At 44.1% G+C, this 17169-nt stretch overlaps 1 protein-coding gene across 1 annotated transcript in view; it reads left to right on the forward strand.

Annotated features, from left to right (window-relative positions):
• The window catches only part of LOC142592671 (uncharacterized), a 473797-nt gene that overhangs the window by 417522 nt on the left and 39106 nt on the right, over positions 1 to 17169 (forward strand). Inside the window, exons 49-51 of the mRNA XM_075704237.1 lie at positions 5706 to 5720; positions 13131 to 13149; positions 14010 to 14042. Coding sequence (XP_075560352.1) covers positions 5706 to 5720; positions 13131 to 13149; positions 14010 to 14042 — 67 coding nt within the window. The remainder of the gene's footprint in view (positions 1 to 5705; positions 5721 to 13130; positions 13150 to 14009; positions 14043 to 17169) is intronic.

A 17169-nucleotide genomic window follows, 5' to 3' on the forward strand; every position in this document is an offset into this window, starting at 1 on the left:
GTTTTTTAACTGTTTTGACTGCCTGCTTTGTACTGCTTTATTACTTTATCGCAGAGAGTAAAGAACCCGGCAAGTCTTTGCAAACGGGTGTCTGATGAAACAAATTTTCACAACAACTTAGCCCAGAGGAATGCATAACTCCGTATTTAGTTGTACTGAAAGCGTGGTTACTGGCAGGACGTGTCGGGCAACGACGCCTTTTTATACAGACACTTCACAATCCCTTTAACAAATTCGCGTGGTCATTTTTAAGTTTAAATCGCTGAAGTGTTATCGAGAGATGGCGTACCAGGCGCTCCTGTTTGTTCGGGGTCGTATTACAATCATAACGATTGCCCCAAAGTGCAATTTATACGATAAACTCAAACGTCATTTCAACAATCCCGTGAGCGTATGCCAAGTCAGAAATGTCACAGCACGTGTGTGTATAAATTGTTTCTTGTCCACTGTTTTGCGTTCCTTTTTCAGACAGCCCTGGGAAAGCTTAGCTGCAGATGTCCCTATTAGCCAACTTATTCCATCTGCAATGCTTCCGTTTCCATACGTGTACAACTGTGTCGTTGTACTTGCTACGGTATGAGTGAAGGAGAATCGGCGTTACGTAATTAGAACATTAATACATCATATAACTATTAGGCACCAGATTAGCTAATATTTTAGAGTACCATTCCTTAATAACATTTTTGAAAGTACTTTTAAAGAATTGTGAAAGTGTCACAGATCTTGCCAACGTTTTGCAATATCGCCATCCGTGAAAGAGAAGGCCCTTATTTGCAATATATGGTTAAGCTGAGGACCATACGTCATCAGAGCACCCTAATGTGAAAATTTTGCATCTTGCGGCTTTGAGATGGCGGCAACACAATTTCACAAAAACAGTTTAACAACAAAAGCATGCAATTGAAAGGGTACCTCGAAGCGTCAGTTCATTTTAAATATTAAATACCTGGAATGACATGATTAGCGTTTTCATTTATTTAGACTACCTCGATTGTATGACATTGTTGAAATATCCGAAGAATTTGGAAAGTCGAGCATAACTTCGCATTTAGCTGCACCCATAGGCGCAGAAGGAAAAGCTTGCCCATCCGCCACCCCCCCCTCGCACGCACACACACACACACACACACACACACACACACACACACGCACACACACACACATATATATATATATATATATATATATATATATATATATATATATATATATATCATTGCCGATGTTCGCAAAGTTTCGAACATTTAAAGTTTAAAGTCGGTGAACGGGCATGTCATGAAAGCCTTTTAATGTTAAAATCTGGCAATTTGCGGCTGCGATATGACGGCAGCACAATTTCACAACAAAAGTTTGTCAACGAAAGCATACAATTCTAAGGCTGCCTCCAAGTGTCAGTGGATATATATATATATATATATATATATATATATATTCTTGAACTTGAAGAAACTTCGTGTTAGTAGGAGACAGTTCGATTTTAATGCCTAAGTCCTCTCGGTGGTATAAGCTTCGTTCGTGTAATTGTAATTGTGACCACAGCCCCCCCCTCTCTCTCTCTTTCTCCTTTTTTTTTCTTTCTCGGTGTGCTATTCATGCTTCGCATGCCTGCTGTTGATTCTGATTTCGAGTGAATCCGAGAGTGAATCCGTGAGTGAGTGAAATGAGTAGATCCTCATTTCGGTTATTGATTTAATTATACAGTGTTCCCCTACTATGACGCACCCAGACTTAAAAAAAAGAGCAGTTGCGTTACTCGGAGAAAACCAAGTGCGCATTGTTTCCAGTACATTCTTAGGCAAAGTTACACCCTTTGGGATGTATCTACACAAGAATAGTCGTCACCTGCCTTGCTTGCGTTTCCTTATTTCGAACTAACGCCAGACGCGACGGGTTACTGCGGTCGGAGCGCGGCAGATACGGCACTAACTCGACCCCGATGTTTTTCTTTATTTCCTTTATTTCATCCTGTCTAACTCAAAGAGAGCACGCTCGAGGGCATGGCTGTGGTGGGGTGGGGAGCGCAGTCACTTGGTATTCTCCATATTTCGCAGGGTTTAGTACTTCGCGGAAAATACCGCAGTTAGATGTCACTTGGCTGTGCCTTCAAATGCCTCATTGACACTTTTATAGTTAAGATACTACGTATCGAGTAAGATAATCAATTAAAATAACCTAATTAAATCTCAGTAACGATAAAATTACTGGCAGCTACTCCACTGTACTGTAAACAATATGCACTAGGTTTTGCTCCAGTAATGCGTCGCTCTATCTGTTAATCTTGGTGCATGATAGGACACCCTGTATATTTTTATGACCTTTGCATGCAAGTATAGTATTAATTATAAATGTTGTAATTCATCAGAAATATTTTTTTCTCAAGAGTCGTTATCATTGCTTACTGGAAAGAGAAGCAATACTAATACACACAATGTTCACGTGCATTTCACACCAAGATTGACTCTGCCGAACGGGTAACTGAAGTCCATAGGTGTTTTTCATGGTCAAGAAAGCACGCAAAGCAATTTGAAGCGTGGTGAACATGCAGCAACATATTCTTTCGCTAGGCATACGCTATCCACACCTTTAGAAATATTTTTAATTGGGTACGTCTATCTCTTTCAAAATTATTAATAAAGTTTGTCGTGTGTGTATACTTAAATTTATTATCTGCAGGGTGTTCGGAAATTTGGATCAATGTTAAAGTGAGAAAATACGGATGAGGCAGGCGCCGCTAGTGTTTATATTGCGCATGTTCTCCAATAGTCAGGATGTGCAGAAAAAAAGCGAGAAGTATGAATTAAAAGCCATGCATGGCCACGCCAACAACGAAGCAGTAATCTATTTTCCCTAGTAAGATGTAAAGCGAAAAGGTCGAGGAAAGTTAAAAGAAACCGTATCGGCGCCTATGGTTGCACTCATAGCGTGGTTGCCCTTGTTAGCAACGGGTTTTGATACGGGAACTTGACTCCTCCTGAGAGTCAGCTGACGACAGTTGCCTGAGGATTTTTGTTTAGATCACTGAAATGTAATCGAGAGGTCGTTTTCCAGGTGCTTCTGACGGGCGCAGTTGTATACGAAGCCTCAGGATTGTCTCAAACTGCTATTTTCCTGATAAACCCTAGCGTCCCTTTATCGCTTAAGTAGTTTCACTCTAAGGAAGAAATAACGCAGTCCGTATGTGTATATTAACATTGTTGCTTCTCAATTGCTTCGCCCTCCTTTTTCAGAGTGGCTTAGCCATGGTAAGCACACATGTACTAATTATCTAACTTAAATTACATCTGCAAAAGCTTTCGTCTTTATCAGTTTCCAAGTGTTCCCTTCTACTTATGCTATGCGTAAAGTGTTATCGGTGTAGAGCGCTACCATATCATATAACTTTTAGGTACCGGTTTGCTAACTTTATTTGGACACCTTTCTTTTATTAGATTTGAAAGCACTTCAATAGAAGTTTACTTATACTTTATCGTGTCCATTACCGATGTTCGCAACATTAGGAACATTAAAGTCGGCGAACGGGTGCGTTTTGATGCAGAAAAAAGTTACTCTATGTTAATACGTAAGGGCACAATTGCTTGCGCTAAATATATTTGCGCAAAAGACCCTACGTCATGAAAGCCTTTTAATGATAAAAACTGGCAATTAGCGGCTACGATATGACGGCAGCACAATTTCACAACAAAACAATTGCATGCTTTCACAACGAAAGCATGCGATTCAAAGGGTGCCTCCAAGTGTCAGTGGATCTTAAATATCAGATAGCTAAATTGACAAGATTGGTGTTTTTTAACTACTGTGACTGCCTGCTTTGTATTGCTGAAATATTATCTGAAGCATTGAGAAATGGAGAACCTTTATCGCGGTCAGTAAGGGATCTGGCTAGTCTTTGTAAACGCGTGTTCGACGAAAAGAATTTTCTCCGCAAGAACTTTGTCTGGAGGAACGCATAACTCCGTATTCAGTTTCACTAAAATTGGTATTACCGAGAGGACGTTTCTGGCAACGACACCTTTTTATGCAGACACTTCGCAGTAACTTGAAAGTCGCATGGTCATTTTCTAGTTTAAATCGCTTAAATATAACGCATACCAAGTGCTTCTAGTGTGCGGTGTCGTATTAGGAGCCTCAAGATTGTCCAAAATTGCAATTTCTTTGATAAACTTAACCATCGTTTTAACATTCCCGTAAGTGTAGTCCATGCCAGCAGAAATAACGCGCCAGGTGTGTGTATAAATTGTTCTTCTCAACTTCTTTGCGTTCCTAATTCAGACGACACAAGCAAAAGTAAGCAGCAGATGTACCGATTAGCCATCTTATTCCATCGGCAATGCTTCCATTTCTATGCGTTTACAAGTGAGTCGTTGTGCTTGCTGCGATATGAGTTACGGAGGATTCGCGTTATATAATTACAGAATTAATGCTTCATATAACTATTAATAACGATATTAGCTAATTTATTAGAGCACCATTCTTTTATAACATTTCTGAAAGTACTTTCAAAAATTGTGGACGTGTTATGCGGTTATCGGGTCAATCACCGCTCTTGACAACGTTTGCAAGATCGCAAACTGGGAAAGACAAAAGTTTGATCCAGAAAAATTTATTCTTTGTTAATGCATAAGCACACAGTTACTTACGCCTAATATAATTTTGCGTAGGAGACCTGTATTCCATCGAACCCTTCGATGCGAAAATCTCGCTCCTTGCTGCATTGAGATGAGTACAGCAGAGTTTTATATGTTAGTTTACCAACGACAACGTGGAATTCGAAGGGTGCCTCCAAGTGTCAGTTTATTATACGTGGGTTGTTCAATAAAGACTAATACTGGTGACGTGGCACCTTAATTCCTGAAAATTATTCATTGACAATTTTATCACTTGCTATATGCCCCCTTAAGTGAATTGCACACGACCCATCGTTTCTACCAAGCCTAGATAAGATGAGCGAAGACATCTTTTGACACCTTCTTGAAGATCGCCTCCAACGTGCGAACAACCCCTGGTTCCATGTTTTGTTCCATTTAAAAGCAAGGTTCTTTTTTTTTTCACCGTTCTTCGAAGCATCGCAATAACATCCTTGCCCGGTTTACAGTCCAGATGCGGCACGCTGGAGTATGTCCCTCAGAGTAAAAAGGGCCATGGCTTTGGCATGAAGCCAGGGGTAGCTGGCACATTGGAGGTGATTAGGTTGGGATGTGTGCATCTCACTTGAGAAGCAGCATATAGCAAGAGATTTTCGGAAATTAAGGTTTCAGAGCACCAGACTCAGCATTTATTGAAACCTCGTAAATATCAAATATCTCTAATTACTTCATTAGCCTATTTTATTATTTCGAATACCTGTATAGTATTGCTGAGATATCTGAAGAATTGCAAGAGTCGTGATCTTTTACCTTAGTCTGACAAGAATCTGGCCAGTTCCTTGTAATACTCTTCAATAAAAGTATGTCAGACAAAAAAAACTGTCTCCAGAGGAATACATAACTGCACATTTAGTTACAGTGAAAGTGTGCTTACCGTGACCACGTATCTCGTGACTACGTCTAGGCAATCAGTTTACGAAAGTTGTCTGGGGGTTTTTATGTTTATACCACCGAAACGTAATCGAGAGATAGCATGTAAATGTAGTCCAGGTAAGAAATATCTCACTACGTATGTCTATGTGTTACTTTTTTCTCATCGACTTCTTGGCGTTCCTATTTCAGACGGCGGTACCGGAGGTAAGCAGCAGATGTGCCGATTAGTCAACCTAATCCACCTGGAATGCTTCTGTTTCCATCCGTTTACAAGTGTTGCATTGTACAGCCGACCGATTCTTTAACAGTAGCGCGCGAGCAGCGACTGAACAACCGACGAGCATCTCCTATCGGCGCGATGCGATGAGGTCAGCACGAGTAGGACATGCGCACCAAGTTTAGTCGAAGCGGAAATTTCGTCTGCTCGGCTCTCTATATCGGCACGACAGAGCCCCAGGCACGCTTTATTCGGTGCAGGCTTCCCGGCTTACTCGAGATAGCCGGTGGGTGTGCCCATGGGGTGCCCCCGCTTTTACTTTTATCTTCTCGTTTCTTAAGCACTAGCGTAACTGCCAAGCTCGTGAAATCGGCGGTGTTTGTCTGAAGCCGCGCAGCAAGCGAACGAGTAAGCCACCTGGGCCTCCGTGCTGGCTCCGGTTAGTCTGCAAATTTCGTGTACGCATTTAATTATTGCTTTGCGCAATGACAACGCAGTAATTTGAGGATAAAAATCGTTAATCCTCCGTCACACTCCTTAAACTTAAAACGCACATGCCTGAAATTGCGCTGCTGAAATGTGTGTTGTTAATGGATAACGAAAAAAAATGGCAGTGGCTTAGCTCGGCCATGCTAGGAGATACTTAGCGAAAGCTAAGACATAGCATGGTTAGCCTTGATTAATCTTGATTGCAAGTCCAGGTTAGTCTGGTTGCCTAGCTATGTTGCGGCGTTTAGCCAGTCATTCGGCGCGCTCTTCTGTTTCGTGGGCGATTCGTTTCTACTTCATCTCGTTCCGATGTCGATTCTAGGCCTCCTCCTGATTATGAGAGTTGTCGCCGTCCATACGGCCGCCTCCACTGTGGTTGCGGCGCACGCGAGCTCTCCTTTTCAATCTTCCGACATGTTATCAGGCATGCGACGCAGATGCCCATGCAAGCGGAGGCGAGCGCAACGACGAGGCACACGGCGTGACGTCATACCAAACGGCGGAGGGCTTCTAGGAGGCCAGAGGGGCCTGAATCGACGGCTGGGCAGTTATCTTCACATTCTAATAAAACATGCTGCATCATTTCCCTAGCTTTGCCGCAGAAAGCGCATGATTCTCTTCCCTTGATTTATGCCGCTTTATGAGTGCGTGTTATAGGGCTTCCTGATCGCGCTTCGAAAAGTAAAGAGCTTCCCTTTGAGTTACTTAACTTGTTTCTTGCCTGATTTCGTTTTTTTACTCTAAAGTAGTTACTCTTAGCAGGCTTTTAATAGAAAAAAAAGCTTGCTAAGAGTAACTACTTTAGAGTAAAAAAACGAAATCAGGCAAGAAACAAGTTAAGTAACTCAAAGGGAAGCTCTTTACTTTTCGAAGCGCGATCAGGAAGCCCTATAACACGCACTCATAAAGCGGCATAAATCAAGGGAAGAGAATCATGCGCTTTCTGCGGCAAAGCTAGGGAAATGATGCAGCATGTTTTATTAGAATGGGAAGATATCTGCCCAGCCGCCACGCATCAGATTATCTCAGCATCTCTGACCTTCCTTGTTACCATGTTGCTCACCATACAGCTCACATACTTGCAGGTAAGCTTCCCAGTTCTTTTCCTCCACTGTGAATGAATGTTTTTCCTGTACAAATACTAGAATACTATCCTAGCCCACTTACGTTCTTCCATATTCCTCAGCCGTTCTTCATAATCAATGTTACTGTTAACTTCCATCCCTTCAAAGCTTAGCCAGTCCATATCACCCTGCACAGCTTCATTTGTAGTCTTCCCGTGAGTGCCCAATGCGAGGCGTCCCATTCACATTTCGTTGCCGTCGACTCCTGATATATCGTCCGCCTGATTTCAAGCAAACAACCGCATTTCCAAATGGAAGTCCTGGAGCCATTACACCTTTCCACATAACCCCGGAGCACCCCATGCCTTTTGTATCCTCATAGCGCTCTGTTTCATTATGGCCACATTTCTCTTCCCCTTCACTGTTTTTGTTTTTTTTATGTGTCTCTATATATCTATCGCCTTCGTTTATCGATATACCAAGATGTTTACATGCTTTCGCGCGAGGTATTTCCTGGTCCTGTATTGTCGCTGTCTGTTCACTGTTTTCACTGAATACTGTAGAACCTCATTTTGAACGCTAAATTTCAGACCAAATTTCTCGCCTTCCTGTCCACAGATATTAGCCAGACGTGACGTATAACATTGTTTCTTAGCTAGCACCACAATGTCGTTCGCATAAAAAAACCTGGAAGCTGCTGCTCCGCTACTGTACCCGCCTGTGTGTGTACCCGCCCTGTAGCACCCATTCCATCCTCGCCATGTACATCATAAACAGTAGTGGGGATAAAGGGCACCTTTGCCTCTGCCCCTTGCTGATGTCAACCGTCTCTTACCTCCTCATCTATTCCCATGCAATAGAAACGGTATTTTCTAGGTCACTGTACAATCGTCGCCTATGCCTTCCCCTTCCGTTATATCCCACAAAATTTTGCGGTCTAGGTTTTCATACACTCCTGTAATGTTTAAAATGCCACATATAGCGATCTCCTTTCTACAGTGCATATTTCGATACACTGAGTAAGGACAAATAAGTTTCCATCCAGACGCGTACCTATATAAGTGAATTCTACATTACTCCCCCTTACCTTTGTAATTTAAATTAATTATACCTTTTTGCGAACTGCCTGGTATTCGTCTATACTTTAAATCTTTTTCTACTGTTTTCAACAGAGCTTCCTTACCTTTTGATCCTAGTTCATTAATAAGCCTAACGGGAACCTCGTCTAGCCCTGTGAATGTGCGCTCAGAATATTCATTTCGGCTTTCTTCCAGTTGAAATTTGATAGCACCTTTTCCATCTGGTTCACTTTCATCCCCTTTTTTCCTCAACTACAACCTCGTCATTGCCTTGGAAAGATCCGGCAGTTATTTTTTCGTATTTATTTAATGCCGCGACCCCTTCCATATTGTTTCCATCTTCGTCTAGGATATGTTCTATTGTGCCAGACTTCCTGCCTTATAAGTTTATGCGGTTCAAAAATATTCGAGGTGCGCCTTTCTTCAAGTGTTTCTGTCAATCTACGTTCACTTTCACCCTATATCTTTGCTTGCACCATTATCTGAACTATAGGTTTTTTTCCCCGGTATATTTCCCGTTTTCTGGCTAGTTCACGCTGTGGCAACTGTCTTTTTTTTTTTCCTTTTTTTGCATGCCTGTGCTTTCAGGATGCTTTACGTCGCTCGGCGATCGCTTCTCCTAACTCCCTGCTTCACCAGATTTCCAGTTTCCTTTTTTCCTATCCTCAAGCATGTTGCTGTTCCTTCCGTATTTCTGTCATTATTGCACTTAGAAGGTATATTCCCGCTGTTTGCTTGGCCATTTGCCTAGTTCTTTCTCAACTCTAGTAGCTATATTTGTTCATCGTTAAAATTTGGAGCGGCCACTTGCCAACGCTCCCCTTACCACCACCGTGTCACCATGCCACCGTGTCACAATGCGGTACTAAACGGTAGTACCCTGCCAGCTGTACCACCACACTGCCCCACGGCGCGGTTGCGCGTGGGCGCGTAGGTATTATCTTCAAAGCCATCTGCTTTGAGAGCACAGTTTAGGAGGTCGGACGGCTGCGTTGAAGCCCCGATAGACAGCACGAAGGTCACTTTGCTCTCCGCAGCTGCCGCGCTTCCTTGCACCAGCGTTTCAACGGCGAGTGTCCGCGGTCGTTGAGTGGGAAGTGTTAATGTTTCCTCGTGCGCGCGGAAATCATGCTTGGGAACTTATAGATAGCAAGCGAATGTTTACAACGGGGCCTTCTACTAAGGCGGCTGCTGTGTGCGGCGTGGCTGCGCAAGCCCTGTCTTGAATACGATCTGCGATGCGCACAGTGTATACGCGTCTAGGGTCACCGAGGGCCGATAGCGTCGTGTGCGCTATAGCATCCATACGTTTTCCGTCACCCGCGTTCGCGATGTGAAACATCGGTAACCTTTTTAGCGTGTGCTGCTCTAGTGCGCATGCACAGGAAAATAATGAATAAAACTTGGAAAGCTGCCGTGAAACAGTATCATAGGGGCAAGAAAGAGTAGCGCAAGGGGAATGATCAACTTTTCCATCAAGTTTCAAACATGGCGCGAGCTTCCGCGGAGTTAATCGCGACAGGAGCGCTGTCATGCACGTGGGAATAGGGCGCCTCGATGTTGCGCGCCGCCGTACATAGTGGAGACCTGGTGACCGCCATGTTGGGGCGAGCGCAGATACGACGGGCAATGGAGTGTCGGCCGATGTTCTTGTACAGCCTGTGCTTGCGCCAGCAAATTCTGATGTATAAAGGTCTTGCACATTTGCTGGCAATCCTAAGCGCTTCTTGCACACAGAAATAGCGTATGCTTGCGTGCATAGTTCTCAGAGGAAATCACTACACTGCAGCTAGGTCCGCGTTGCCCAACTGGGATGCTCAAAGCGATTAATTACTTGACTAGATTGAGCGCTTCATGAAGGAACGCCTTTCGGTGCTCCCAGGCATGAGAGTTTATAAGGTGCATGACAAACAGGCTTCAATTGTGTCTCTTGCTACAAATCAGCAACCAGTTGACGTTGAGCCATCCGCGTATGTCGAAAATTATTTGCCTTGCTGTGAATAATCTGCCTTGGTCGTGAAGGGAGCACCGAAAGACTCCTAAACGAAACGCTTCATTAGGCCGTCTTGCGCCCACTAAGAAGGGCACAACTTCGCGGAAGCGATAGCAGTAAACGTGCTCGGCTGTCATCGATGAACAGGAGGCCCGCCGCTCTCGGCCGAGCTTAATTTAAAGCCGGTAAGGAAACTTCGAGATAACATACTAAAGACCACGACAAAATTCTGGAACCCGACATAGTAGCGCGTGGCTCGGATCAATCGAGATAAATCTGGTCGCATCTCGCATCGCAGAAAAATTGATAATATATAACAATGATAATGATATAATCATAATAATAAGCAAGATTCACGGAATTATTCTAACCACACAATGCTGGTACCTAAAAGCGGACAGTTGCATACTTTTCTTCATTCGTTATCCCGTGGAAAGCGAAAACAGCGCATGCCATTCGTTGTTGAGCGGGCACACAGCGCTACACACCCTGGCATGGTGGTTTTTGCTACTGAACACAGTTCAATCGCCCAGCACCTGGCGCACAATACAGCAGCTTCGCAAACTCCCCAACAGTGCTGCTTTACCAACGCTGGAAACAAGGGGCGCAGCAAGTGACTCGACCTAATATGGCGACCGCGGAGCAATACAGCGGCGTGGCGCAGGCCAGAAGTTGTCACCACCCTGTACGGCGACACGCTACATCGAGGAACCCCCAGCAGACGAAATTTGCGCTTCGAGTAAACTTTGTGCGCATGTGCTACTCTTGCTGATCTCGTTGCTTCGCCACGTTAGAAGGCGCTGACCGGCCGGCCTGTCGACGCTCTAGCGGTACTGCTGAAGAATCGGTCGGCTGTACATATTATGGAATGCTTTATGGAGGAATTCGGCTGTATGCATTAATACAATGTATGCCTTTGAAATTATATTTCTAAAAGTACATTTACAGAATTTGAGGTATTGTTGTTGACAATGACTGATGATGCCAACGTTTGGCAAAGTCGCCATCGGTAAAAGAGAACGTTCCAATCGATAAAGCCCGCAGTTACGCTCAGTGTGTTGTTACGCAGAAAACCTGCACGATATGAAATACGTTATCAAAAAAATCTTTATTAAGCAAAGTAGAAGTCATTGACATATTCTGCTTTACGCTACGTAGTCGAGATATGCTAACATTGGCAGATTGCATGCAGGGGCGTGGTAACAAAACCGTGCTTCGGGCCCGTGCCTTTTGCTGTGCTTCCAAAGAAAGTTGTCGAGGGGTATCAATCGTTGACCGGGTTTGTATTAAGGAGCATATTATCGGTGAAGTGCCGACATCTTTTGAAGCGTGTGGCCCGCATGAAGGGCTAAAAGAACATTGAGGGAGTTTGATGCCTCTTCAGATGGCTTATATCGTTATATGGAAAGCTTAGAAATGCACTGTGCAGGCTGAGTGGCTATGCGTTGTTTTGTTTACAGTGGTTTCACGGCGTTGAACAAGGCCGCAGTTTCCGCATTCGCATCGGGGTGAAATTCCAAAACTTGTGTACTGTAACTTACGAGCATGTTAACCTTTTTAAGTATCTTTGTTTTTGGCATACTATTGTTGCTTCGCATATTGTTGAAATTCAGACAAATGCAGATATTAGTCTAGCCCTGTAAACTTCTCTTTATTTACTTACTTGCTCAGCGGTAATCTTCTCAAAACTATCCACAGTATGCGCCAGCAGAGGTTTTCGTCACATAACTTGCAGGCCTCATCGTTCGCTCCTTACCGCACGTGGTGATTTGGCCCCTGTGCATGTCAAGAACACACATTCACCTTGCGAAAGTGTTTTATGTTCTGATATGTCTCATGGGCTCTGATATATCTTACAGGCAGCTGTCAGCTAAGGGAGGCATGAGCTTCATGCAGTGAACCAGATGTACATCCTTCCGTGCTTTCGAAAATTCCGGCGACCAATGTTTCTTGAATATTGCATTTACATCGAATAGCGAATCTCAACTGCATTTTTTAGGGCACGCGTTTTGTTAAGATTCAATCGCTCTAGTGTCCATGCTACGCAATGCTTTAGGGAAGAACTTGGCTATGTGCGTTAATGCATTGTATACCTTTGAAATTACATTTTTGAAAGCAGGTATTGTTATTGTGTCAATGACTGATGATGCCAACGTTTTGCAAAGTTTTGCAAAGACCATATACTCAACGCGGGACCTCGCAATGGATTTTTTTTCGCGCTGCTCCGTAGCACGAACTACGATCGCGTAATAAACGCTGGATCGTAATAGCCGGAGAGAAGTTCCACTAGACTCACACTTGCACGGGGTTTGGGGAATAGGGCGGTTTTCGGGCAGGCAAGTTGACAAGGGCGCGTATGACACGGACTGGGGGGAGAGAGAGGGCTGGCGGTGCTACACTGGTTTAGGGGTGGTGGGGAGCGACTGCCACTGCCGGTGCCTCACCCCCCCCCCCTAATCCCTCACTGAATGTCATAGGCACCATATTATCCCTGCGATTTCTTAAATCGTTCATATAAGGATATATACCATCGTATCCGACACTTCCGACGTGTTATTAGATGCTAACCAAAGATGTCCTGGAAATTCGCAGGTAATAACTTACCTGCAATCTTTTGCAAAGGTCTCTATGAGTGCTTTTCGTATGCTATTCGTGACAGAGAACTTGTGTACTGTTGCAGTTTACTTCACCTTTGTCGTAGCCCCGAGTGTTGAAATAAGTACAGGCCAATAAAGAAATAGTTCCCTAAATCGCCTCGCATTCCTTTTTCAGAATCTGGATCACCCGGCAGGTAAGACGCAGGTTGCATACTTCGGGGTCTGTTTTTGCAATTAACGTTTTGATTTGGTGTATCGCCATTTGTTTCTGACTGCGCATATTAAACATATTCATTTAATAATTAAACATTGGAAAAATATATCAATTCACTGCGCTCGTCGGGTTAGCCAACATTCGGTTTCGGAATAAATGACAAAACATATAGCGCCTGAATCTTGTTGTCAAACTTATTTTTACATCTTGCAAATTTTTCGTCAGAGAATTGCAGTGGAGCCCAAATATTCGCTTGGCAGTCCCTTATCGCAGGCCAATTCAGAGGAGATATGTATGTACTCTCAGTGTGATGGTCAAACCCGCTTGCTCATCTTTGTAATACTGGGCCCTACACCGGCAAATTTTTGACGGTGAATGAAATTGAAAATATTTTGTAGTTACAAACAGTGGCAGAGCAGTCAATGTCGTTGCAGCGAACGAGTTAAGAAAGACAGTCCACTTCTCATAACGTTGACTGCAGTGACATTTCTTATGCGACTACAGTTCACATGAAACCTCCATCTTTTTCTGGAATGGTGCCTTGTGTGCAGATATGCAGAAGTAGGTACAAACCACCAGAAAGGATTCCTTAATATTCGACAACCTCAGCTTGCTCTTCCCGAAAGAACTGGAGCCCCTTCAAGAAAGACGACCTCAACCGAGTGGCCTCGACATCTTTGAAAACAAGCAGCGCGAAGCAGACTATAGATTTAGATTGAGACATTAAGCGGCGATTTGAGCATTTTACTGAATGACAAAATTGTATATGCACGAGAAAAGTGTCTATATTTCACTGTACCATGATATTTTTTCGTGTCTCCTTCCTCCTTGTCTCTGCAGCCCAAGCACATGGCACCAACGGCCCGGCCACCGGTAAGAGCATTTATTAATAAAAAAAAACTAATTGTTTGAATTTTATGATTCTACTGCGGCGAATGCACCGTAAATATTTGCTGCCGGTTCTCTTGGTTTAAAGATTCGAATGTTTTCCTTGCACTATGTCTTTCAATTTTAACTCATTATAATATTTGTGCATTTGGGTTGTGTATATTTCAGCAATATTGTATATAATTCTAATAGCCTCTATGTGTTGTCGCATCAAACTTCGGGAAAAATATAAACCTGCAGTAATCAGGCGATTCCGCGTGGAAATATGTTTAAATTCACTTGAGATGAAACAACTAATTGTGCAGATTAGTCTTTGGCAATTTTTACTCTATGAAGTCCGTCAACCAAGGAGTTCGTAGTTGTCATGCATGCAAAAGTTCACATTGCTGCCTTCTTCTAGCCAATATGGCGCAACCGTGGTGAATTATGGCGCTTGTCGTTGCTCTGCTGAGTTCGATATCGGCAACGTGGGCCACATTTAGATGAATGTGAAATACAAAACATGCTCGTGTACTCATATAAATGGACGTCAATTAATCCTGGGCGATACATATAGCGAGGTTTGCCCCACTATGGCAGGCTTCGGTATGAAATTGTGGTTATGGCACGTAAAATAATCTCCATAGTTTAAATTTCATAAGTTCCGACCAATTAACACGCCGAGAAAGAAAACTGAACTGCGCATTACTGCGCATTAAGCGCCCAAGGTGATTTGTCTGCGCGTCGTCGTCGAGCGAGTGGGATGCAAACATAATTTAGGTGAGTAGTTTGGGCGGTTAAGACATGTTCATTGAAGAGGGGCACATGCCGACTGGAACGTACGCAGTGACCCAAGTAGGCGTCAAAGAGATCCATTAAAGAGGGGTACGTGAAGTAGAATATACGCAGGTACCCAAATTGTCGTCAAAGAGGTTCATTGAAGAGGGGCACATATCGAGTGGAATATACGCAGTGACCCAAGTAGGCGTCAAAGAGGTTCGTTGAAGAGGGGGACATATCGAGTGGAATATACGCAATAACCCAAGTAGGCGTCAAAGAGGTTCATTGAAGAGGGGTACATATCCAGTGGAATATACGCAGTGACCCAAGTTGGAGTCAAAGTGGTTCATTGAAGAGGGGCACATATGGAGTGGAATATACGCAATGACCCAAGTTGGCACCAAAGAGGCTCAAGCTGGCGTCAGAGTTTCATTGAAGAGGGGCACATATCAAGTGCTACATACGCAGTGACCCAAGTTGGCATCAAAGAGGTTCATTGAAGACCGGCGAATACCCAGTGGCACATAGTGACTCAAGTTGGCAGCAAGGAGGCTCGTTGAAGAGCAACACATAAGAAGGGACAAATACACGGCAACAAAATTTGGCGTGAAACGGATTAACTGATGAGCTGCACATGCGCAATGTTACATTCCCAGTCTCTCGAGATAAGTTTACAAATTGGTACCTTTTTAACAAGAACAAATATCGCAGCTATGTAAACTGCAACCTATAGGCCATGCAAAGCGGACAAACTTTATATTTGAATTTATATCCTAATTAAATGAATTTTTTACATTGTTTACAAGGATTTTGCAATAGATCTACTATTAGTGATTCATTTAAGAGCCATGCATATTGTTCGCTTTATACATACTATTAGGTGCAATTTACAGAATTGTGATGTTTTGGCATCGCCGAGTTACACAGCAGCCAACATCGCAGTTTCGTTTGCTGAGGAAACTTGCACCAGTCACTGCATTGCAACTTTTTCTTTAAAATTTAAGAAAACTTCAACAAATTTGATGCAGCGGTTTCCGAGGAAAACGATTTCTCCTTATTTAAATAAGAGCCGCCGAGCTAGAGCTTCCTGTTAGAATCAGGAGGCTGCAGCCGTGGGGGGCACGTAAAACGCCTTCCGGATGCTGCAGAAGGTGCATGGTCGATATGATAGAAAACACGTAAATGACCTAACTACATGCAGAAGTTGTGTTTGCTTGTGGGGTATGATGGCATAATTTGGAAATCTTGTGCGCTCCTTGTTCGTAGTGAGCCCGTTTGTTTCGCAAAAAGTGTTTGGACATTGGGGTAAAGGAAAAGGGGTAAAGGTAAGGGGCCACATACGGAACGAAACATGGGCGGTCACGAGGTTTGTGTCAGAAAGGTCTATCGAAGAGGGGCACATATGAAGCGGTACATACGCAGGGACCCATGCTGGCGTCAGAGGATTAAAGAGGGGCACATATCAAGCGAAAATTACGCAGTGACCCGAGTTGGCGCCAAAGAGGTTTATTGAAGAGGGGCACATATCAAGTGGAATACACAGACAGACGGATGGACAGACAGACAGACAGACAGACAGACAGACAGACAGACAGACAGACAGACAGACAGACAGACAGACAGACAGACAGACAGACAGACAGATGGACGGACGGACGGACGGACGGACGGACGGACGGACGGACGGACGGACGGACGGACGGACGGACGGACGGACGGACAAGCGGACGGACAAGCGGACGGACAAGCGGACAGACGGACAGACAGAGGCAGACAGAAAGACAGACAGACAGAGGCAGACAGAAAGACAGACAGACAGAGGCAGACAGAAAGTATTCGGAAAGATAGTGAAGTATCCTAAGAATACCAATCGCATTAATATTTGTAGGCAGTATCAAGGTTACAGCCAGTGCGGCTGCAACCGACGCTGGTCTACGCCGCTCGAGCTCGCCGCCCTTGCTTATTTTTGGTGCTCCTGCGCTTGCCTCCTTCTTTTTGTGTTGTCTATCGAGAAGAATGCATTCCGCCGTGGTCAAGACGGCGGAATACTGGCCGGGACATGGAGCGGTGCCGCTTGCTGGCGGACCCTGGCCACGCCAGGACGGTAACGATTCCGCATCGTGTCGTTTGCTAGCCGCTTCTTGTTTAATGTGCGCGTACGGTGCTCGTTTTTTTTTGTTTTTTTTTTGGTGACTCGCTAAGCTTTGCGCTGCAGTTCTCGAGCTGCAATAAAATGAGACTGCACATATCGAGCATGCGACCATTATGAGCGGTTTCTGAGAAGCCTTTCTATTATGCGGGTTTCCCATATAAACCGCAGAATTAATTTTGCCTCGCAACTGAATTTTGCGCT

The sequence above is a fragment of the Dermacentor variabilis genome, chromosome 9 (genome assembly GCF_050947875.1).
Source record: "Dermacentor variabilis isolate Ectoservices chromosome 9, ASM5094787v1, whole genome shotgun sequence".
Taxonomy (NCBI): Eukaryota; Metazoa; Arthropoda; class Arachnida; order Ixodida; family Ixodidae; genus Dermacentor; species Dermacentor variabilis.